Here is a 25098-nt window from a genome sequence, read left to right on the forward strand (position 1 = left end):
TGAAAACTAATGTGTTGCTTATTTACGACGACATTGACAAATACGTCAGTTTGGATACGCACACGATAAACATAATAATTGATTGACCAGTTTTCAAGATCCCCCACGCCCATTTAGTTACCTAACAAATAAATGGCAACGTAACAAAATGTAGAGATGAAATTAAATTGGTTATTAATATGACTGCGTACGCGCGGTACATTGTCGTCACAAACTGGATTGTTTTGCTTCTAAATTATGTTTTGATGGGAATTACGTTGTTTGTATTTGGTTTTTTTTTGCTGTGATTGGAAAATCATTATTTTTGTTTGGGTTTTAAAAAAGTTCAACTTTTATCAAGAATTCGACATTTCGTAGCAGTAGCTCCTTGTTAAAGAGTTCGTCCAGGCAAGTACTGCTACTTTGATATTCAAAATTTGCCATTTACGACCTTTAAAACTATAGTGAAACAAAAACTTTATACTAAAGGTTATACAGAAATCCGTGGTAGTAACCCGTTTAGCTCTTGGAGGTAGTCTCGATCTATGATGTGTGAAAAAAAAATTGTAAATGATAAATATGTACAAATGTTTATTTACAAAGAGCAACCCCTAGAGTTTCTTGCTCCTTCTTCTCAGGGGAATCCGCCTTACGAATGAGCGGTAGAGTTTAAACAATGTGACGATTTCAAGTGTAATTTGCTTACCGGTGAAATAAACATTATTTGACATTGACTTTGGCTTTGGAAAAAGTTTTGGGAGTGGCAGTTGAAGTGGGACAGCAACTAACATGGACAGGCGTGTCGCTCACGACCAGGCGCACGACTTGTTCGTCTCGCCACTTGGTATCATAAAAAAAAATTGAACTATAATAGCCCATTCGACTCCTTAGAGACGGCCTGTGAGCAGACACTTAGAGTACTTAAAATGGTACCTGGCGTAAAGAAAAGCGACCATCTCCTTGACTCATTGCCACCTGATGAACTTTGATAGAAGTCTAAGGGTCGTATTCTAGAACTCTATTCAATGCTCAAGTCAGGATTGCACTGGCAACACAAGCACTGGAAATACGACCCTAATGGCAGGGACTTGAGTATGATTTCTAGTGCTTTGAATCATACTCAAATCCTGACTTAAGCATTGAGTAGAGTTCTAGAATACGACCCTTAAAAAATCCACCATTCAAATTTTGTAACGCCAATAAATGTTTCGTTAGAAATTGCCACGTGCGAGCAACTACTGTTCTTTGGTGAATTGCCAAGTGACAAGCGCAAAGATGCACGTACAGTGATAAGGATAATCTTTAATATCAATCTACCGCTGGGTATCATACACAATTCCAAATGTGAAGATTTTGTTATGAAAGTAAGTAATACGTTGGTTGTACAAACATCGCAACCTTTTTTTATGGTAGTAAGTGACCGTCCGAACAAATAAATTGCAATAAGTACCACACAGAGCTTTAAATCGCAAAGATCTACCACTGCGCCCGTCACCTTGAGACATAAGGTGACAAGTCCCGTGTGCCTGTAATTACACGCCTTACCCTTCAAAACCGGAACACAATAATGATCACATCGGCGCTCGGCGCCAAAAATAGGTCAGGTAAGTACAGTTCTCCTTTATGGCGTTATCTCATAACCGACCATGGGTTAACCAAAAACTACACGCTTGGCAATATAATACGGAGGTCCTTCTGTTTGTGTAGAGTCGACAAACGTTAATAAAAACGTTAATAAAGAAGCAAAATAATGTGTGCCTGGGATCATAGCGCCTCTGTTCACTCTAATAGAAAATCTACGGCATTTGTGGCACAAAGGTGGGCACACATTACATATGCATGTTAAGTTTACTATAAGAATTTCGTTTTAAATTTTTTTTAAATTACTTTTTTTATTGGCTCATGGTAGTGCCCCTTGAATTGTAAATTTTTACAAATGCATTAATAGTTTAAAAACAAAAATCATTTTTATAATAATAAGATTATTATAATTATAAGATAAAAAGTCGTTAATTATAATCGACCACGTGTAGTTAAAGTGAACCGCTACCGGCAATGGTAACAAAGCTATAAAATCAGGACAAAGAATCGAGTAAAACCCACAATGGTAAAAGGAAAGCCCCTTTATCGAAGGATGCGCGCCAACCAAACACAGGTTGCTATGTCCATTTTAAAACTTTATGGTAATTCCCTGTTTATTCTGTTTTAACTTACAGGTTTTTTACCCCGGCATGAGTTTAAATTCTTCTCCTGATTTTCAGAGCGGGTTCACGTTCCATGCCCTGCAACCTATTATTAGATACGAGTTAACTGGCAAATGACAGTTTGCAGCTTTAAGGACGAAAATCTGTCATGTCGACTTCGTATTTATTTATTTAATCGTTTATAGTACAGGACATAAACCAATCTCATTTAACAAAAAGAAAAAACAAACAAAAACACCTGCTTATTTCTTAAAGAAATTTGTTCCTGCAGATAAGTACAGGACATAAATATATATTTTGTAATACAATAACAAACAAATCTATGAAATAGTGGATAAATAATGTTTCTTCTGGTGTTACCAGTGTTAGTTTTTGTATATTGCCTGTAGTTAGGCACACTTATGTTACGGGCAATTTGGTTAATCGAACATTATTAATACAGACTAGTCGTTATGAATAGTGACCAAGAGCGTAAGACAAATTGTTGCTTTATTTCTTTTTTCGGTCCATATTCATGATACCGGCATCAAATGAGCAATGTAATAAAAAACCGCGCTTATCAAATTGCCCGTAACATACAAATAAGCGCGCCGGAATATACGAGGAAACTAGCTTGGCTAAAAGACGTGGCAGTGGCAGTGTGCGACCTTCTAAACGCCCCGGCTTGGTTATATTTCGCCGGCTGACGAACTGAAGGCCTCGGACTGCCTGACGATAGGCTCATGTTTTTTTTTTGCTGATTTAAGTCACGTGTTGTGAAAAACTTGACCAGACTGGTCTAATAAAAAAAGCTTCCCTCTGGTTTCTCTTCTTTTCCAGAAATTCTTGACCTAAACCTTGGAATATAGCACTATGAAGAGATTCCAGGTCAGATTCCCAGTTGAACCAATTTCTTCTTCTTATTAAAGTGCCTTTCCACTGCTGGAGGTTAGCTGTTCAAACTTGTCCTTGTCCATAGCCAAACGAAACAGTTGTTTTGCGCTCGTGACTCCGGTTCATCGTCCCTTATTTTGCATAACCAACTAACCATGACTTTTTACGTCTTCCAGCTTCTTTTTTCGTCCTGTGCCTTCAACCTTTCCCATCATTATAAGTTGAAGCAATCGGTATCTATCATGTTGAAGCACGTAACCGAGATATGCCGACAAAGTTGGGAAACGTGATGTTCTTAGTTCTAGTCTGTGTTGTCTGAATACTGGCACCGTAGATAATAATAATAATGTGCCAAACAACCACATCAATTGCCTGGTTTCAAATTATGGAATCCACTGTAACATGACTACCAGAGCAACGGAATTCAAATTTCAAATTGATTCCACCGGGAATTGAATCCAGAACCTTCACATTCAAAGCCCAAAGTGCAAACCGTTGGCCACCTGGGCCACCGAGGTCGTCACAACATAGTTATTCCGGTACTTTGAGGCCAGATAATTGGCGTGATTACGTGGGACATTATTAAAACCATCTTAAGATGAGATTTGTACCTAGCAGCAAAACGAATGTTGATGCAATAATACGCAAAATTAAAAATTCTGTTTCGCAATATTGCGAAAATCTCAAAACAAAAATGGCCGGTCGTCTAGGGTGAACGCGCTAAATGTGAGCCGGCCGAGTTTTCATACAAACGGATTAACAATACGCGAAAAAACGGACTGCGGTGTTTGACCCATGAGAATGCGGTGCTGTTCCTTATGTAGTTAGTCTACATAGAAAAACTCTAGTAAACTAATTCAATGGATTTATTTGTAAGCGAAAATGCAATGTCGACCAATTTCCTAAGGACAGTTTTGTGGCAGTAGAGCTTCTTCCAGGAAAGTACCGCCTTGCCACCGTACCTATTTCTGCCGCCAAGCAGTAATGTCGGCACTCTGTGTTTTGAAGGGTAAGGGTGCTGGTGAAATTACTGGCACACATAGGACTTATCAACTTATGTGACAGAGTGACGAGCACAGTGGCAGTCGCCCTCAGATCTTTGCGATTTAAATCTGTGCGTGGCACTGCAACTGTTATGGGCAGGCGTGAAGCTCACCATCAGGCGCACAGCTTGTTCGTCTTGTCACATGATATTATAAAAAAGAAGAAACTGAATAATTTACTTTTTATATATTATTGATATTTTTATGTGTTGTATAGCTTGCTGTGTTGGCCAGTAAATAAAATACGTTTACACTTTGTAACCGAAATGTATAATTGATATTGTTGTGTATACATGCATCATGTTGGATTTCCTGTACAATAAATAAATAAGAAACAATTTTTGTTTGTTGTAGGTACACATGTGCTTTTTTAAAACAAATATTTTTTTTTTCAACTGAAAATGTTGAAATAAAATGTAGACAATACAGGCGTATATATAATAGCATAAATAAGGCGAATGGGAGCCGGCAAGTTGGTAAGAACCGACCAAGAACGCGAACTCGCTACGTTCTAAAGAAAGGCCAGGTCAAAAGTATCCTTAACTGAGGAGCTTGTACGAAAGCATTGATGGAAAGCTGTAGTCTCTGCCTGCCCCGGAAATGCTTGATGTGTAGGTTCCGGATTCGATTCTTGGTGGAGCCTATGTAGTAAACAAACTTCTAAATTAGTTGTGGTCCGAGTGTTACGAGTAGTGCCCTCGGAGTTAATTTCATTAGTCCGGTACCCACAGTGCAGGGAATTCCCTAGCTTGAATCTAGTTCTAGTCAGTTTGATAGTCTGACTTATTATAATTGGATGGAAACAAACAACTTCAACAAAATATCTTGTATAAATACAAAATTACATACGCATATGTCGAATGTGACATTGTTAAATAAAATTGGTACAATTTTAATTTTAGCTCTACGTCTCTTGTGATAACAACAATTCAAAGTCCAAACTATCAACCTTGATGTGCTCTCAACTAAATTCACTGCACAATGATCAGAAAAACAATTGAATCTTCACATCGATTAAACTCTACCACTCACTCTTAAGTCAGATTCCTTTGAGAAGAATGAGTAAAAGTCTCTATTTGTAAATAAACATTGTATACATTTCTTATTTACAACTCTTTGTAATGTCACGTTTATCGCAATTTTTCATTAAAAAAAATTCTTATTAAAGTAAATAAAATTTTCACGTCACTAGCTCGGAAAAGCGATTTTAGCACACTAGCGTGGAAAAAGATTTTGAAATTCGAACTCGACGATGGACCGAACTTTTTCTTTCGATGAAAAAAACATAATGACACGTTCAATTACGCGATGATTTGTCGTACTGTTTTATTTAATATAAATCTTTTGGTATATTTTATTTTTATCATTGTTGACATCAAAGTGCCAACGATAACTAATTTTGTTTATTAAATTATTTTTGATGTATGAATGAATAAAACTGATTTGTTATAGTTCAGCTGTTTTTCTTTCATCTACCATTTTCCTCGCTATAATGAGTTAAAATGTTGTGTGCTTCTCTCGGCAGCAAAATTGTTTTGCGTCTTGTGCCTTGAAATCTAATTTTTTCACCACTCGCTACCCGCGTGGTTCAATTTCAATTTCAATTCAAATAGCTATTCCATAAATGTGCTGTGTCGCTGTGTAAGAATCTCTTTAAACTTCACTCTTAATTCATCACATTGTTTATTCATCCAGGTCAATGCCACAACCAAACAAGCAAACACAAATTTAACGAGAAAAGTCATAGTTTTGTTTACAACCAACTTCCCATATTATACTATATCGACCGGCACACATTATCCACATTGACTCATTTAGCCTTGATACCATAAGACATGTTACTATTTTACTTTTTCTCTCAATACTATATATTCACTGATGCTTTTCCGTATAGATGTCTTTTATTTCTCCTTAGAAACAGACAATGTATGTGCAATAACATATCGTTTATTTTGTACGAACGCAAAAACACAAGCTCATGATTATTGTTTTGTACGCAATTTCTTGTGAATGAGATTTGATGGTAAATTGTATCCATATTTCCAATATACCCAACAAAGGACATTAATAGAGAAAAGTATGGGCGCAACACTGGTTTGTAATTCCAACTTAGCTGTCATCTTAACACTGGGAGATGTCGTTCCGATTTGATAATCACGATTAAATATGAGATGATTTCATTCCTTACTGCAAGTTACAGACCTCGTAGCAGTTGTGCACCAACGTGTTACGGCGATGAAAAGATGAGAACATACAAAAATTGATTAAAATGACTAGATACAGTTTACTTCATACGGAAAAATTGTGATTTGCACCTTGATAATTAAATGCATATACCTGCAACAGCATCACAAAGAACAGGGGACAAACCTCATCTCACCAACAGCCGTATATGACGTTACTGTTGGGTCAGAAGAACGTTTTACTGCGTTATTCGTCGTATATAACCGACTTCAAAAAAGGAGGAGGTTCTCAATTGGACTGTGTGAACCGATTGCGATTATTCTTTTTTTTTTTTTGTTGAAATAGCGGTACTTCAGTCTTGGTCCAAATCATAAGATTTGATGAAAATATTCCACTTCTAAGAATGGCAAAGTGTATGAATCCGGTGTATTAGACTTCACCATTCTTTCTTTAACCGATTTAAATAAAACTTGGCAAATAGATGTAGGATTCATAAACTTTTGAGGATGGTTTTTTTAATAAAAACGTTATACAATTATTATGTGTATATAAATACAATTCATTGTTAGAACAAGTTTTATTCGAACGCAAGATTGGAAATACTAAATACGGAAAATACGTAGCGCTGAAAAATTTCCCTGATTTGAATTCCGATACTTTATCATCAGACAGATGATATCGCAACCTCTTGGTGTAATAAGATCATATCTGCATAATGATAACATTTCAGGAGAAAGGTTTAAAGTTTTCCTGAAGATAAATTATTCGTTATAATTAATATTATGTCGAAATTCTGCTATGTTATTGTTGTAGATCTTTGTACTGGCTTTCGGCATTCGTCGCCGCTACTGACATCTTTTGGGGTAAGTTCACTAATCATATAATAATAAATTAATAAGTTCTAACCTGTAGGGAGTGTTTTTAGATTATTGCAACTCTTTATAAACTTACCGATTTTTGTTACAACCTGTCCTTCCTTTCTTCTTTCCTTCACCTTTTCCTTATGTTATACTTCTAGAATAAATTTATGTAGACCTTTCTATCATTATTACGCGAGACTCGAGTGACAGTATGTTGCTACCTTGATTGCGTTGTCCGTGGCCGCGTAGACATCTTCCCTCGTACAGGTATTAAGGCACAAGGGATACAACAGCAAGGTATTGCATAGACTGTGTTGGGGCACTGCAGTCACGTTGGGTTAGACTAACATCCCTGAACGCCTATTTATACGTCTTGCCTCTGCAGCCTACCTGAATGCAAATTCAAGGACACGATGTTTCAACCGACTTACGATATAACTGTAAATGTATTTTATTTATTTATTTATTTATTTATTTATTATAGGAAAGCCAACATGATGAATACAATACAATAGCAAATATACATTACTGTTACAAGGTTTATAGATATATATACACCATACTTACTGGCTAACACAGCAAGCTTTACTGATTCATGGTTGTATGAAAATTAATGTAGTAATAAACGCTCCGACAAGTAAATTAAAAATGAGCTCATTCAAACTATGAACATTGCTGCGTTATTTACTAAGCTACGTAAACTTTTGTGGAAATAAAAATATGAAAATAACTGAATGAAATACTGAAAGTTTCGAAATTTTTTGCTGACGTAATACTGCTCTACCAACTTAATTTATGTTTTACCAAAAACTATTATTAACCATTTTTTTTCGTAAATTATGTTAATTATAATATGATTTGACCTGAAAACATGTTCTGAGACTCGCCGGCCGCTGCCGAGGCACTCTCGCTTCGCTCGCTCGGTTCGTGCTGCTTTTTCATATACTAACATAATAGATAACACAGATAGCTATGTAATTATTTTTGGTACAGCCCACACAGTTTCGTTTCTTTTTTGTGAAGTAACGTAGTCGCATACGTCATTTTCAGAGATCAAATTAGGCAGAGTATGTTCAAACAAACTTCCAGTTATTCGGGATAATGGTATGGTATAGTGTAACGGGCTAGTTTCCTAACTCGACGCCCAGACGCCTATTTATTTCGTTGATCGGAGATAATGCCTCTCTCTGAGATTAGTAAATACCTAAACCTTGTTGTTGTTGTGTCCTTAACAAATTTGGTTAACATTTTATAAATAAAAAATATATATAAATATACATATGTTATAATTACTAATACAAAGATCGAACACTCAGAAAAAAATCCTTCGATCCGGTCGGATTCGAACCGACGTCTTCTTGCATACCGTGTCAGACGTTATACCAACTAAGCCACAGAACGAACCAACGGACCTCAAATTTTTCTATGTGCTTGCGTCGTGACTTTGTATTTGGTTTTTCAACGACTTTTTAGTCGTACTGCCATCTATGAGAAATCTATGAAAGATTTATCACCCAGTTAGTACCTTTACAGCTACCAGTCCTGGCGAGAGATGTCGCTATTCACTGTATTAATTAAATTTTTATTGAATTGATATTCAATTATTTTTTGAGAAATTACTCCACTAGTTTGTTATAATTATTAATACAAAGATCGAACACTAGAAAAAATTCCTTCGATCCGGTCGGATTCGACCCGACGTCTTCTTGCATACCGTGCCAGACGCTATACCAACTAAGCCACGGAACGAACCAACGAACCTCACGAATTTTTCTATGTGCTTGCGTCGTGTCTTTGTATTTGGTTTTTCAACGACTCATAGATTTCTCATAGATGGCGGTACGACTAAAAAGTCGTTGAAAAACCAAATACAAAGACACGACGCAAGCACATAGAAAAATTTGACGACGAAACGGAACGTGACTACTAGGCTAGTTGAGCATATCCGATCCATGAAGAACCAAGATGTCAATGGATCTGCGGTGGCAGACCACTTTCTGAGCTCCGGTGCTGGTCACTACATTAGGTTTGATAAAGCTAAGGTTTTAGCGCGGGAGAAGTATTTTGTGCCCTGCAAAATCCGAGAGGCTATTGAAATAAGTAGGCGACCAAATTTTAATAGAGACGGAGGCTGGAGCTTGCCATCGACCTGGAAGCCGTGTCTTCATGGCGCTCGGTATGCAGCTGCAGATGTTAGGGGTAACGATGTGGTGAGCTCTGTGTGCTGGACTGTTCCCGACAACAATCCTTCGGACAGCAGTAGCGAAGAAGAGTTCCAGGACGCGCTGACGCAACGTATCAGCCTGCCGTGTTCCCCACTGCGGATTGCGTCATCGGCGCGCGCGCAGAGAGCCGCAGCGCGCAGTGCTAGACGTGACGCGGTCGCGAACGTTGCACTCAACCCCAGCAGAAGACCATCGATTATGGTCGAAACTAGTCGGACCGCTTCCGACTAAAATACTACGCGAGTAAATCCCGTTACTTTTATATTATAATGTGTGATAACCGTGTTAGTTTTCATAATAAAATGTCTTTACATATTTTTTATTACGTGTGTGTGTGTGTGTGTGTTTGTGTGTGTGTGTGTGTGTGTGTGTGTGAGTGAGTGTGTGTTTGTGTGAGTGAGTGAGTGCGCACGTGTGTGTGGATGTCTAATCATACCAGACCGCAAAGCAAACCTTCAGTATCAACATAATTAAGTGATAATAACCATTTAGTTATTGCCACCTTATTCTCTCTCTCAGTCTTGTCATACTTTTATTTAATTTATTATACAGTCGATTTCTCTGGTACCTGAAAAATCTTCGCATAAATGAAGTTCTAGTCTTGTCAGCTGGGCAAACCATGTAATGACGTCGTATTTGTGCATTTGAAACAATTTCCAATGTAAAAACAATTTCGGAATGTCGTCTTAGCACTGTCGAAAGAATGTATTAGTCGTTGCGCCCTTTCCAATGGAAGTAAGTGTGACATTCACGCGCCACCCCAAGCTGTTATGCAGTAAGAAAAGATAGACTGACAAAGCGCAATATAAATGTTTCTCAGGAGATTTGTCTCAACAACATTTCTCAACTGTCTGTAGACATAAGCTAATCTCCTCACTTTGGAAGTAAGAGCATTGATATGTTCCTGAAATGTCCTCAAGATATTTGACATTGTCAATAGAAATGCAGTTCTCCGAACAAGCTCCTGAATTATCATTATGACAGCTGTGAGCTGATTTTATAATTCACATTATCAGACAAAGGTGGATTGCGAATCGAGAAAGGAATATATTTGGTTTCACCAGCGTTAAAGGTTTGCTGCCAGCCAATGGCATACCTTGTCAAAACCCTGTGCAAGTTTAAAAACGTTGGGCCAAGTATCACCATAAAAAGTAAGTGAAGTGTCGTCAGCACACGATATAATTTTACAGTTGTCTATATTTAACTGGCACAAATCGTTAATATAACATAAAAACAATGTAGGGCCTAAGATGCTATCCTGCGGGACACCACTACTTACAGGTTTCTCTTCACTCTCAACGTTCTCACTTTTTACGCGTTGGGTACGGTTAGTAAGATAATCTTTCACTAAACGCAACTAGCAATAATTAGAGTCACTATCACTTAAAAATATTTGATTATCAATTCAACAAAAATTTAAATTTTGGTTTTAATTTAGTTTAAGTTTTAAAATTTATAAAATGTAAATATTTTGAAACTGTCGTGAAAACCTAAAACACGTTCCTCTGAATTTTTTTTCAAAATGTAGCTTACGCCCTTTCTACAAAAGACCGACGACACATGAATGCTCTTGTAATAAACGCATTATTATTACTTATGCAATCATCACATCACACACACATAGTAACAATAAATAAATGGAGTTGTATCGATGTAAGCACTTATGTCTTATAATATATAATACATATATAGACATAAACCGTGTGATTTCGTAATGATTACACTTTTTACGCAACGTATTTTTTTACAAAACGCGATAAAAAACATTAGATACCTAAAATAGTGACCTGCTGGTCATGTCCAAGTCTGTTTGAACAGCAGCTGCGTCAATATACTGCACAATAACAACACTAAAACGGTAACTGCTATGAGAAATATGTTTCAAACATTACATAATGTACGTTCTGCAGCTAGACATTGGATTCTACAAGGGAAAGAATAGTCTAAACAAAATAATCAATAAATAAAAAGACATTTATTTAACAACAAAACACCTACACCATAGTAATGCCGATAAAAAAGATGAAAACTCAGCATTGCGTAATAGCAGTAGAGCTCCTGAGAGAGAGAGAAGTATCTATCGCCTTATCTATTTTAGCCGCCAAACAGTAATAGTAGTTCCAGTTTTGAAGGGTAAGGTGCTGGTGAAATTACAGGCACATGTGACTTCTCAACTTATGTCACAGAGTGACAGGCGCAATGGCAGTGTTCCTCAGATCCTGGTTTTCAATCTTTACCTATAGCTATTAGCTTGCGGCACCACACCGACGACGAAGCCGGGTGTATACTAAATACCAAATTATAAGTATAAATACGAGATATACGTGTAATTGTCTACGAACGCAAAGACGTAAATAGCTAATGCTAAAATTGTAACAACCTACATGAAGTTCGATTCGCGATTTTTGCAGAACGGGCAGTTTGGCAGAAAAGTTCGATTCCCAGATTAATTCTGGACGGGGTGTTCTTGGTAGATCTCCTGAATTAATTTAATTGCTTTGGTACACGTAGCGCATTCCCTAGCGCTATTTTGAGATTAGTGTGAGTAAGTGTGTGGCACATTCTAATTATTATGGTTTTTATTGTCTATTTTAGGTCCTCCCCTCTCCCATGGCCTAAAGATAAATTTCGACTTTCTACAAGGAAGAGGCGGTATTCCCCAGCAATGACGGTTGTCGGGATCAGGGACCGGTTTCAAGAACCGGCGAACAATACACGCCGCATAGGCATTTGTAGTTTTTTTTAATGTAACATTTATTACTATTTGTAACAATTCTTGTAACACAATATATTGTATATTATATATAACAATGTAAAGTTTACAAGGTAATAAATAGATCTATATCTATCTAGAAGCAACACTTTCTGTTGAAATTCAACCACCTCGAAGCTGGTTGAAATTATTAAATTTATTTTGTTGTTATTATAATCAAGTTTTTTATACAACATTATTCTTTAGTCACTCTTAAGCTCTGCTTAAACTATGGCATATCTCAAAAAATACTATGGTAGTCTAATGGTTTTGCCTACCTACCGCCTCTTAAGTAGGGATCGTGGGTTCGAGTCCCGGACTCACCTCTGAAGTTGCGTAATTAAGAAGTGTAATTTTATTTCAAAACCTTGAGCTTTTCGGTGAAGTCGTAATGAAACCCGCACAGGTAAAAGTACCCAATTGGGCCATAGTGGCGGACTATGGCCTAAGCCCTCCCCTGAGAAGAGACCGATGCCCAGCCGTGGGACGCATATATACGTATAAATAGGTCAATGTTCTAAATTTCTATACTAAGATTACCATTAAAAAATTGCTACTCGGCAATAAGACTGCGTTTTGTACATTAGCTACTTCTGTTTTTCTCAAGTTATTGTTCGTGTTTGTGTTTTCATTTAAATTTTTAACAAATAATCATTTTATTCATTTATTCTCAAGTGAGCTCAAAAACACATTGAAATAAAACTGTAAATAGAAGTAACCTACTATACTAAAATCAACGACAAAAGAACTTCATTATTATTTACACATTTACCAAACAATTGTTGTTTTCATAAACAATGCTAAACCCAGTTTCTTTAGAAACTTGTCTCAACCTGATAAAAACTTTGATAATACCATTCTTATCTACATAGTTACATACGTTCATGTCCTTAATAGATACCAAGAACATTATCAATTCTGTTCACTACCAAATACATAATGTGTCATAAGGAATTGTAACAATTGACCTAATAATTTGTTTGTGTGATTAATTATATGTACATCTTCTTTCCTTATTCACCTTCAGTATTTAAATGTAATAACTTTAGAAGCAATTGAAAGCACTTACAGCATCAATTTAAAATACATACATATTATAATCATGTACGAGTACTATATAAGGAAAGACGAAAAGGAAAATCAAAAATCGCCGTCACTACTTTTTAAATGTAAATTGTAAAGAAGAATGTTCTTTGGTAGAGTAAAAGTTTTTAAATTAGTAACTTTTGCAACTTTTTTATGATACCCATAGACGGGACGACAAATAGCGCCAACACGCCTGTCCATAACAGATGCAGCGCCGCTCGGAGCTTTAAATCGCAAAGATCTGAAGGACACTGCCACTGCGCACCTGAGACATAAGTCGAAAAGTCCCACGTGCCTGTAATTTCATCAGCCCTTCAAAACCGAAACGCAGTAATGCCCACATTACTATTTGGCTTCAGAAATACGTAAGGTGGCAGTACTTCCTTGTACAAACTCCCTCACAAGGAGCTCCACTGCTTTAAAACAAAAATGTAGGTCAGAATGGAATTGGCATTAATATTAAACATAACAGGTTGATGACATTACAATATCAGTCGGCCGTGTACATGGAACCTAAGGGTCTATTTCCGTGAAACAAGTAATACCCGATCAAATCAAAACACACACAAGACACGTGCGAAGCTTCATTCGCATCATATGTCTTTTAAAAACATTTCACAGTAATTGTTTCGGGTGGATGTTGGAACGGTGAACGAGAGTGCACCCCAAAGGTCCGGAACATTAGTAGTTTGAAAAATCAATATACGCGATTTAAACAGGAAGAAAATTGTTTCATTTCCATTTGTAGTTACAAGAGTCGTCATAAATGTCAGCTTCGCGGAAAAAGAATTGCCATACGCCCAAAACAAATGCCTATAGATAAAAGTCAAAGCGCAACAGGCGACGTCCGCGCGTGGTACAAACTCGCAAACATATCACCAGACATGTTACTACCAGTTACTAATTATTGATAACGATAAATAATGATGTAGGGGAAAAACGTAATTGTGTTTTTGTTTTGACAGATGGGGAAGGAAGCTGAAATGTGTTATTTGCGTAAATAACCTCTAAGCTATTTGCGTATGAAAAATAAATCATATTTTCTTTTATGATACCAAGTACAGGGACGAACAAGTCGTGCGTCTGGTAGTAAGCGGCACGCCTGTCCATAACAATTGCAGTGCACTCAGAGCTTTAATTACAAAGATCCAAGGGGCACTGCCGCTGCACCCATCACACTGAGACATAAGTTGACAAGTCCTCTTACCCCTCAAAACCAGCAGCAGATTAAGATCCGCTACATACGCAGTCCGCAGAATACGTGTGCTTACTGATGTTAGTACTGCTAGACTAGTTTACTTTAGTTATTTCCATAGTATAATGTCCTACGGGATTCTCATGTGGGGTAAAGCGGCAGATATTCAAACCATATTTGTATTGCAAAAACGAGCGATTCGTTCTGTGTACCGTCTAGGCTCTCGGATTTCTCTCAGTGAAAAGTTTAAGGAGACTGGTGTCATGACTGTGGCATCACAGTACATTTACTCAAATATTTTATATGTCCGTAAAAATATACATAATTTCAATAAGAAAGAAGATATCCATAATATTAACCTGAGAGCTAAATCCAAACACATGTACCACGATTTCGTTTAACCAAGGTAAACAACTCTTTTATGGGGAACTGTATACGTTTTTACAATAAGATTCCGGAGCATATATTAAGTTTATCATTTCCTAAGTTTAAAAACTACATTAAAAATATTTTGATCGAAAAATCATATTACAAAATTGAAGACTACGTGTTAGATAAAGATGTATGGAAAGACGACACGGCTCCAGAATCCACACAAATTTGTTTCAAAGTGTATTCCATAGCATTTAAGTTTATTTGAAAAGAGAAATCCCTAGAGTTTCTTGTTCGTTCTTCTCAGGGAGGTCAACCAAACTTCTTTTGAATAATTCAATTTTTTTTTATTATTACATTTTACAATTATTGTCATTAATATGAACCCAAATAACTGCACAACTGTTAAATTACTGACTGATTTATTAAAACCATGTGTGTACGTCCATGTGATATTATTAAAAATATATGTTACACGGGGTTTAGTCTACAAAACTGTATGCGAGTAAATGTATACTTTGAATATTTTGTATGCCTAATATTTAGCCGGACAGTGTAACCATGCTTATTTTGTAGAATATACAGGCGGTACTTTTACAAATAAATGAATTATGAACTATAACATCACTCACCTTTCTCTGAACGAACTCTTTCACAAGAAGCTCTGCTACTCAATTAAAAATATAAGGGATTATTGGACATAATGATGACGTCACCGAATGCAGAAAAGTTCCTTTCGTGTTGTGGATACTCTTTGTATTTGGCAGATTATAATACAAGGTGACAGATAAAGTTCCACACACTCTTTTTCATTTCACTTCACATTTAATGACGTTTGTACCAATGTACGACATAAAAAGTACGAAATCAGCTAGCAGGTAGGTTCTGTGTAACCTTTACCATAAGAACTCCCCTGCAGCTGACCCAAATATTTTTTATGGGATATTTTGCGGTTGGCTGATGATGACCTTGATTGAACATCGAGCTGAAAATACTTGTGTATTATTATTGACAGCGCCTTTAGTCGGCACCGGCACAGACCTCCTACGCCTCAGCTCAGGATGTTACTAGACACTTCCGCCAGAATAGTGTGCTTTAAGAAAGATACACGTTGAACTAATGGCACATAATCTAAATTCGGTCACCATTCGATAGGAAATCACGATTAAGCGCTTGCGTAAAATGGGTCAGTGCCATCTAGTATCTTTTGAGAGAAGTATAAAATGCTTATAGTCGGTAATAACTGCCTAAAGCGTTGTAATAGGTGTGTTATGTAAAATGGTTGTTGTCCGTCATTCAACCGTAGCAACGGACACCTACAGAAGATGAAAACAATAGTTTAATTAGACTTTTTGCCTGTCTCGCTTTCTCTTTACATTCGCATTATATCTCTAAACACATTTGCTAATGAGAGTTTTAGTCATCAGCAAATTGATGATATGAAATTAAACGATACAAACAAACATGTTATTTCCAAATAGTAATTGTTTTTATGACAAGATCCCGGAACGCTATATGATAATATTGTTTGTTACACTTTTAAAGTAAATAATATTATGTTTGGAAATACGTAAAATACTTTACTTTGTTTAACGTTTTTTTCATAGGTTCAACGAAATTGATTGAGTGATAAGGTACCAATGGATGGTTCTCAGTTAAAACAATAATTTCCTACCGTTAACAAATAAAAGTCTACTTTTTACCTTTCGGGCGAGTGTAATACAGATCTAGTTGCTCTGTTCAGTCTGCACAAGCGAATTTAAAATTTAATATTAAAATATATTTAGCGTTAAAATCTGTTTCTATGTATTGAGAAATTATATATGAAATAATACTTTTTATTGCAGTTTCTGTGTTTGTTTTAAAGGTTATCTAATTACAGAAGTTATTAAAGAGACAATCATATATTTTTAGATAGAAATATGTAATGCGGCGTATACTTAACTGAGCGAATGAAGTTGAAAACGGGAACCAAAAGAAGGAATAGGTTCTGTGAGCTGATTATCATTTCCGGCTGGATTTATAATTGCAGTTATCATGCTCTAGCGCTGTTCTCCGCCGACATTCGGCATTCGACATCCGTCCGAAACAATTACTGTGAAATAAGTAACATTCGGCCAAATGAAACGACGCATTATGCAAATGAAGCCTCGTACTTGACATGGTGTTTTAGTTTCGGACGGATATCAGACAGAGAACGAGAATACACAGACCCTCAGGGACACAAGGGGTTGAGGTGAATGACGTGTGGAGGAAGACGCTTATATCCAATAGTGAGTGATTGTGGGCTGAGATATGTAGATATAGATTCGACCTCGGTGGCCCATAGGTTTGCACCGTGGCGGTATATGTGGAGGTCCCAAGTTTGGTTTCGGATAGGACCAATTTGGGATATGAACTTTTATAAATGTTTTACGGTCTGAGTTGTCTGGGTACTGCCCCGGAATGACGTTACTCTGGTACTCATAGTACAGAAAATTTGAGACCAGGTATTACTGTCTAGCAAACCCAAAGCTGCCTCGCCCAACGTATTAGCATAGCAAAACAAAAGAATACGCTGCCAGCATCTTGGGCACCGCCGCGGAGACCCAATTTTATTCATATAATTTACTTTCAGTTTTTGTTTCTAGTATTTAAGCTTTTATTGTACCAATGTATTTTAACTTATAGTCTAATAAAAAGATTCACTACCAGGCAATTGTTGTGGTTGTCATTGGAGACTCGCCTCTCCCATGGCTAATTTTGAATTTTTAAATGGGAGACGCGGTATTCGGCAATAACACAGTTATTCTTATTATTATCATCCTTTCTTAACTGCATTAGGTATCAAGTATCTATGTTCTGATTCCATTTGGATTGCTGTTTTCTCCCTAAAATAAGTAAGATGTTATTAAGTATGACAGTTTCGACAATACTTGATTTTGAACACGTGTAAAATAATGTTTACAAAAAATAAAACCTTCAATGTCAGCCTACTCGTAAAGTAAAAACATCCTAAAATTTTCCTTCTAGCGTCAATAATGTTGTAACGGAGAGAATTCCAATTTTTTTTTTGAATTCTCTCCGTGCGTCAGTGGCCTCTTTTTGGAAATTTAAATGCGATATTAAAGCCGAGGTCGAATTTTTTTATATGTAAAATTTTGGTAGGCATAAGTTTATTCAGAATCGCACCTGGTAAAAAGTGAGAAATATAGACAAGTGAAGCAAACATCATCAACCATTGTACAACCCACTGCTGGGCACGGGTCTTCTCTAAGCAGGGGATTTAGGCTGTCAGTGAGCGTTTTAATAATAATAATAATAAATCATTTATTTGGACATCTATGGCCCACTTGTTAGTAATACAAAAAGATACAGAACATTTAAACTTAAAGCTATTGTTAGTAGGTACAAATTACGGGACAATACATTGGCAAACACAAGAACACGTATATGCAACTTACTGCTCGAGGCGCCGATAACCTCATGATCTCACCAGAACCTGGATAAAATGTTGAAGCATCGGCGCATCAAGCTTAGCCGCAAACATTTTCAGAATGCTGTTAGGACTAGAACGCAGCCTCGAGAGTAGTGACGCCTTTTTGTTTCGCATCACAGCAAAAAAGTCATCTACTCCCGCTAGAGCAAACATCGAGGATGCGCTACAATGCCGTGGTAGTCCCATCAGCATTCTGAAACCGTTATTATATTGAACACGCAGGGCGCTGAGTGCCTTCTGCGTATAGTTCACCCACAGACCACCCGTGTAGAAGGATTGACAGTAAGCCTTGAATAATGTAATTTTGGCTTCCTCACTACAACGGGCAAATCTGTGTGCCAACATGTTACATCTGGCAGCCAACGCCCTACGTTCTCGATCAATATCAATTTGATCTTTGAGATCACCCGTCAGGTAATGTCCTAGATATTTAAATTTATCTACCCTTTTCAGGGGCAACCCGTTCAGACTTATCTTTGGTTCGTAGGACATGCCCTTACCAGGGACCCCAAAGATCAAGAACTCGCTCTTGGCACAGTTGTACACAAGGCCGTGAGAACTTGTGTACTGTTCACAAGTTCGAAGCAACTCCGCAATTGAGCCCGCCGTTGGACCCAGGAGCACCATATCGTCGGCATAGCTTATGTTATTCACGCATATGCCGTCGACATGACACCCGACTGGTTTACTGCTGAGCGCAACAACCAGCTCGTTCACGTACAGATTGAAGAGTTTCGGCGAAGTCAAACCACCCTGCCTTACACCGCACTTCAATCTGTACGCATCCGAGAGAGCTCTTCCCCATCTCACATTATTTTGTTGGTTCATGTACCAACATTTCAAAATTTCTATCAAATTCCGAGGTACGCCCGCTTTCTCGAGCTTACCCCAAAGAACATCATAAACCACGAGGTCAAATGCCTTTGAGAGATCAAGAAAACAGGCGTACACCGGCGTCTGCCTTTTTGTGTAATATTGGACGGTCTGCTTAAGACACAGTATGGCACTTTCTGTGGAAAGCCCAGGTCTAAACCCAAACTGAGCGTCGTGCAGATCTAAATATTTGTCTAATTCATTGTCCAGCAGACCGTCCAAAACTTTTGCAACAACTGTGGCCAGTGATATAGGACGGTAGTTAGCGTGATTAGCTATATCACCAGTTCTATTTTTCAGTATCGGTACGACTATGGTTTTAAGCATTTCCGACGGCAAATACGAGTGTCTCATAAGAACATAGCCAACACTCCGGGAAGATGTTCTCCTGCATATTTCAAGTGCTCAATGCTGAGAGCGTCGTGACCTGGAGATTTACCTCTTGACATTTTTCTTATTACTGTTTTGGTTTTCAAGAAAATTCAAGTCAAAATCAAAGTCGAAGTCAAAATTCAAGAGAAAAAAGGCTGTAGTCTGGCCAACCTGGGTCTATACATGCGGCTTATGGACTTTAAACGTTTTCCGAGGGTTATGAGTCGTCTCCGATATGCAGGTTTCAACATGTTGTTTCATTCCTTCATCTAAACCGAGAAATAAAAGTCGCAGGTATCTGTCTCCCCAGAGATTTTGAACCTCATAAAACTAAAACCTCGTAAAAGACATCTGGAACATTCTCCGTAATGAGTTTGTAATCAGAGGTAATGAGTATTGTTGATTCAAAACTACCACTATCCGTGTACTTAATCGAGTTCTTTAAGAAAAACAAACAGAACGTTTTCATAGAATTTCACAGATAAGAAATGCATACATACATAATTATCTTATTTTATTAGCTTTACCTACATCTAAAATCTTAATTAACTAATGTGTTAACTGACTTATAATTGTTGACTTATAACTGTTATAACTGACTTATGTGTTAACTGACTTATAAAAACAATATTTGACAATCTCGGTTATTAAAATTATAGACGTTTGTACAGGAAGTCCCGGATTCGATTCCCGGTAGGATCAAATTTCAAAATTATATAACAATAACGCACACACTCAACATAGCCCCGCAATAGGGAAAACCTGCGTCGCGGGTGCCATGGAGACATATATGTATAGACAACCACAAATTACACCCAAACTCACGAGAGAAATAAATGTAGGCCATACAAATATTCCTCCCGGCCCAGGAATCGAGCGTCAGGGGTCCCCCTGCGTGGCATAATAACCGTTCCGCCGCGGAGGCAGTTAAAATAATTGTTCATGGTAGAGCTCTCGAAGTTATCTTTACTCATAACATAGGGGCCGTTCATTAATTTGAGATCAAGTAGTTGGCCTGATAAGGAAAACCCTCTAAAACTGTTTTCCGAAAAGTGAACAAAATTATCAAACCAATTAATGATATCAAATCGCAATTCAAACAATGTCGATTAGTATATTATCGATTAAACTGTCGCACGCGCATACGTCGCGTGTCACAGTAGCCGAAGGTCAATGAACAGGCTCTGACTCAGTGGCTTGACTATCGCGCGATTTGTTGCGTAACGTTTGCTGGTTCTTTCGGTTTTTGGCAAAATTCTCTTTATTTTACAATGAGGATTCCTGATTGTTTGATAATTGTCATCAACATACTTCGAACCTCCGGTGAAAGTCACTCTTTGATTTGAGAGCTACTGCGCACGTTCGAAGAGCTTTGAGAGAGCGCCATGCATCCTTCTTCTACCTTCTTTGGAACATGAAGGACTACATAATGTGTGTTAGTTTTTTCCTTAAACATTTTCAATTTGCTTTTAAAATGGTTTGGCATTATTAAGCGTACCCTTGACTTATTAGAGCCACACGTGACGTCAAAAGTGTTTCGTCACATTACAGTCATAAAAATATTACGAACTACATGAAACCAATGACGTGTATGTGAAATTTTATAACTTATTTATTTATTTTACAAGGCTTATCAACTAAATACGTTAAATATATAAACGAATCATTTGAGAGTATTAAAATAAAAATCAATATAATCTATGTTTCATTTCATTTAGTATGTATATTATCACACTTGAAATCGATGCATTGGCTAAGCCACGGAAGAAAGTGGTCTGTAGGCTAAACTCTGCCGCTTATTTGTAAAGCAGATTCCCCTGAGAAGAATAAGCAAGAAACTCTAGGGGTCGCTCTTTGTAAATAAACATTTGTGCACATTTATCATTTACAATATTTATTTCAAACATCATAGACCGAGACTGGCTGCAAGAGCTAAACGGGTTACTACCACGGATTTTCGTCATCCAAGTACGCAGAAGGTGTATAATATTTTTGTTTCACTATAGTTTTAAACCTCGTGAATGGCAAATTGTGTATATCAACCAGAATCTTGTTATAGAAGCGTATACATTGCCCCTTAAATGAATTTGTCACCTTGTGAAGACGACTATCAAGAACAGCTAGTTTATTTTTATTCCTCGAATTAATGTTATGTCTGTCACTATTTTTCATAAAGAGATTACTATTCCTCTTAACATAAATTACATTTTCATAGATGCACTATGACGCTAGTGTAAAAATATTAACTTAAATGCAATACTATGCATGCTTGCATACATGAAGATATTAGTTTGAAAGTAACGATAGTATGACCGGTTTGTCTATCATATATGTATAGACTATACCTAGAATATAATTAGATTACTTAAATCAAATTTGCATTCAATAATTTGATACCTGCATATAGCAAAAACAGAGAAAATCACCCAAAACAAAACACCGGACTATAAACAGTTAAATTCACTAGCAAAATATTTCTGAATGACATTCCTAAAACCGTGATATTTATCACAAAATATGTCCTATTCACAATTTTGGAAGTTTTCATTGTAACTTCTCATAGTGGTGCAAAGCAGAGACATACTACCCATAATTGGCCGGTACCTATTTTTAAGTTTATTTGGGCAGGAGAGACGGACAATCTACATCATGATTTAGTAATATATACAACTTTTTTATTAAAAAAAAAGGACCAAAAAAGTTTATGGAATTACATGTAAGTACTTGCCAAGTTTTGAAATCGGATTTATCCCCTGGTTTTCCACCCTTAGAGGCGGAATATATTCTTCAAATTTAAATGGGATCAATTCTGATGTACCCTCTTTTCAACAAAAAAGAATCGCCAAAATTGGTTGACAAATTTTTATCGCGTAACATACATACAAAAAAAAGTACATTCGAATTGAGAACCTCCTCCTTCTTTTAAAGTCGTTTAAAAATTGAGAGCTGACTCTAGTATATAAGCATAAAAAAGTTACCGATTAGTTTCATTCGTAGAATCATGAAAACTGTCTCCTTCTTTGTCTGATCGTATCGATAGCATACACTATAATGACATACAGGGTAAGAATGGTACGTGGTGCGGGGAGACTCCTTTCGTGTATCCGACTGGTTTCTGAAAAGTTGTCATTTTGCAGATGCAGGTAGCCTTATTGCACCAATGATGAGAAGTCTTTTGCAGAATTTTTTCACGATCCTACTTAGCTTTATTTTATGAGAACTACGATACTTTTCACTTTTTCAACACTACATATTAGCGATGTAACAGACCTCTGCTTTGCTTTCGCAACTGCCGCACGTTTTTCACATCTATTTCCGTTTCTGCTTCCGCAGCTTTTATAACCGAACTTTAATCGGAAGTTTACAACTTTGGCGGCAAATCAGGTGCGATTTGCTAGGCGGCGAAGTGCGCGTTTTTTAGCAGTTTTATGTTAAGTGTGTCAATGTCAATATCTTAGAGATATTATAGTGTTTACTCTTCCGCTTCGTCATCCGCTTCCGTTTCCGCTAAGATTTACTTTTAATATCTATTTTCGTAACGACACTTCCGTTGCATCACTACTACATATCAATAAACAAAAAGAACACGGCTTTTAAACTGAGACAATAGTATAAAAGTTAACAGAAGAATATGAAAATGAAATAAAGCGTAAAATGTTACAACGATAAACTGCTGCAGCAACGTCACCATCTCGTAACCGTTTCGCGTGTGAGCGTGTGACAAATTGACCCCGCAAAGTCGACCAACTGTTGTGTCAGTGACTCAATTTTTTCATACAAAAGGCACATTTGTTACTCATTAGTGAGGTGGTTCTCAGTTCAGAGATCGGTTATATCACAGTGGGAGAACGATCGCTTTTCAATCGTGGGGTCAACAGTTCAAATCCCTGTGGTGGCAAGAGCCGACGTCTTTAATTTCTAAGTTACATACATTTGCGAAAGATTAGTAGCACTACCGGTCGCTAATCATCGTCATCTCAGCCCATTAACACCTACTGCTGGGTATAAGCCTCCTCTTTTCCACAACAGCTCAATCGGTTCTGTGCAATTCTCATCCAAAGTTTTCCGGCCACCCCGACCTTCTACTTGAACCTAATGGGTTGATAGTGATGATGAACACAGATATAAACTTCGTTATTTTCCATTCAGGTTTGTTTAATTGTTTGATAGCCGTGAGCGACTATGATACCACTAAAAAGCCTAAACGTTGGCTTGTTAACAAAACAAATATACGCGATTTAGATCCGAATAACAATGCGCCTGGTGGTAAGCGACATGCCTACCCATAACAGTTGCAGTTCCACTCAAGCATTAAGCCCTAAGACCTAAGCGGCACTGGAAATCCAGTAATCTGAACTCACATTACATAGCGTGCAGCACTCTGTTGCTACTCAACAACTCATCAATCGTGAACTAATTATTCTAGGTCGATGCATCTAGAAGTAAAATATACTAATGATATGATCACGTGCGTTGACGGTAAACAGAAACATGGTTATGATAACTGCCTGTCATTACTTTGAAGACGTTCGATTCGAGGTCCCCAACCCGGACTGGACTTGCGTGGCGGTCTTTGCTCTTAATCCGCTCTTTGTAAATGACCCGTGACCGACAATAGTAAGTCTATTGTTTGAGGCTGGCAGTACTAGAGCAGCGGATGTAAAAACATGACATTCGTGGTTGAATCTCAATTGAACTGGATGCTTATAAGCAATAACGTGTCAAGTCATTGGTTGATGGAAATAGTTTTGCGAAAATGGTACCTAACGTTTTTTTGATGGTTTGTTCTAAAATTTATTCGTAAATTGAAAACTTTTGTTGTTGGTGGGGACTTATAATAATAATTTATTACTGAAGTGACAACAGCAAAAATTTTCAAATTTGACAGGAGGAGGATCCCAATTGTATTGTTGTATGTTATTGTTGTATTTATTTGTGTGTATGTTACCCGGTTACTCTCCCATTTGTGAACTGATGATTCGTGATACTGATGATTCTTTTTCGTTGGAAAGAAGGTATCTCAGTATTAGTCCCATTTAAATTTGAAGGAACTATTCCACCTCTTTAGTGCGGTAAACTAGGGGATGAATCCAGTATCGCGCACTTTCTGTTAACCGATTGCAATAAAACTTGGCAAATAGATGTATTTCCAATAAAAAAGCCGACAAGCCAACTTTTGAGGTCGATTTTTTTAATAAAAAAGTTTATAATGCAAGCAAATTTTAAAATAAACAATTGAAAACAACGAAAAAATCTTTGGGTTCCATTTTGGAAAAACTTTGATCATGTTGAGTGTAGTGTTATACCTTGAACAAAAACCGAATGTCTTTTTTTCACACTTTTGAAAAAAAAAACATGAAAAAAAAACACAGCGCCCTGGTTTTTTTTTCAGAAAAAATAAAGTGGAATAACCCATAACCGAAATAAAATGAGACACTAACTTTTGTTTTAAGAATATATACATATACATATATATAACATGTTTATTAAAATCAATTACCATGATAAGTATAACAAAAATTTAATCTTCATTTGTGGTATTACTAGTGTTACTACTGTTACCCACATTTGTAATGTCCTCAAAATTTTCTGTGTCTTCGTT

General features: G+C 37.0%; 2 protein-coding genes across 3 annotated transcripts in view; one reads left to right on the plus strand and one right to left on the minus strand.

Moving 5' to 3' along the window:
• LOC113227258 (electron transfer flavoprotein beta subunit lysine methyltransferase-like) overlaps positions 1–25098 on the plus strand; it is a 60408-nt gene that overhangs the window by 17003 nt on the left and 18307 nt on the right. Inside the window, exon 1 of one of the 2 annotated variants that reach the window (XM_026460158.1) lies at positions 7101–7146. The exons of the other annotated variant lie outside the window; for it this stretch is intronic. The gene's annotated coding sequence lies outside the window, so the exon portion shown is untranslated. Of the gene's footprint in view, positions 1–7100; positions 7147–25098 lie in introns of those variants that run through there. 2 annotated transcript variants of the gene reach the window in all.
• Positions 18133–19275, minus strand: LOC113227257. The gene has a single exon (XM_026460155.1). The coding sequence runs from the start codon at positions 19077–19079 to the stop codon at positions 18237–18239; it is 843 nt and encodes a 280-aa protein (XP_026315940.1). The 5' UTR covers positions 19080–19275; the 3' UTR covers positions 18133–18236.

Source organism: Hyposmocoma kahamanoa, unplaced genomic scaffold (genome assembly GCF_003589595.1).
Source record: "Hyposmocoma kahamanoa isolate Upper Pololo Valley unplaced genomic scaffold, ASM358959v1 204, whole genome shotgun sequence".
Taxonomy (NCBI): domain Eukaryota; kingdom Metazoa; phylum Arthropoda; class Insecta; order Lepidoptera; family Cosmopterigidae; genus Hyposmocoma; species Hyposmocoma kahamanoa.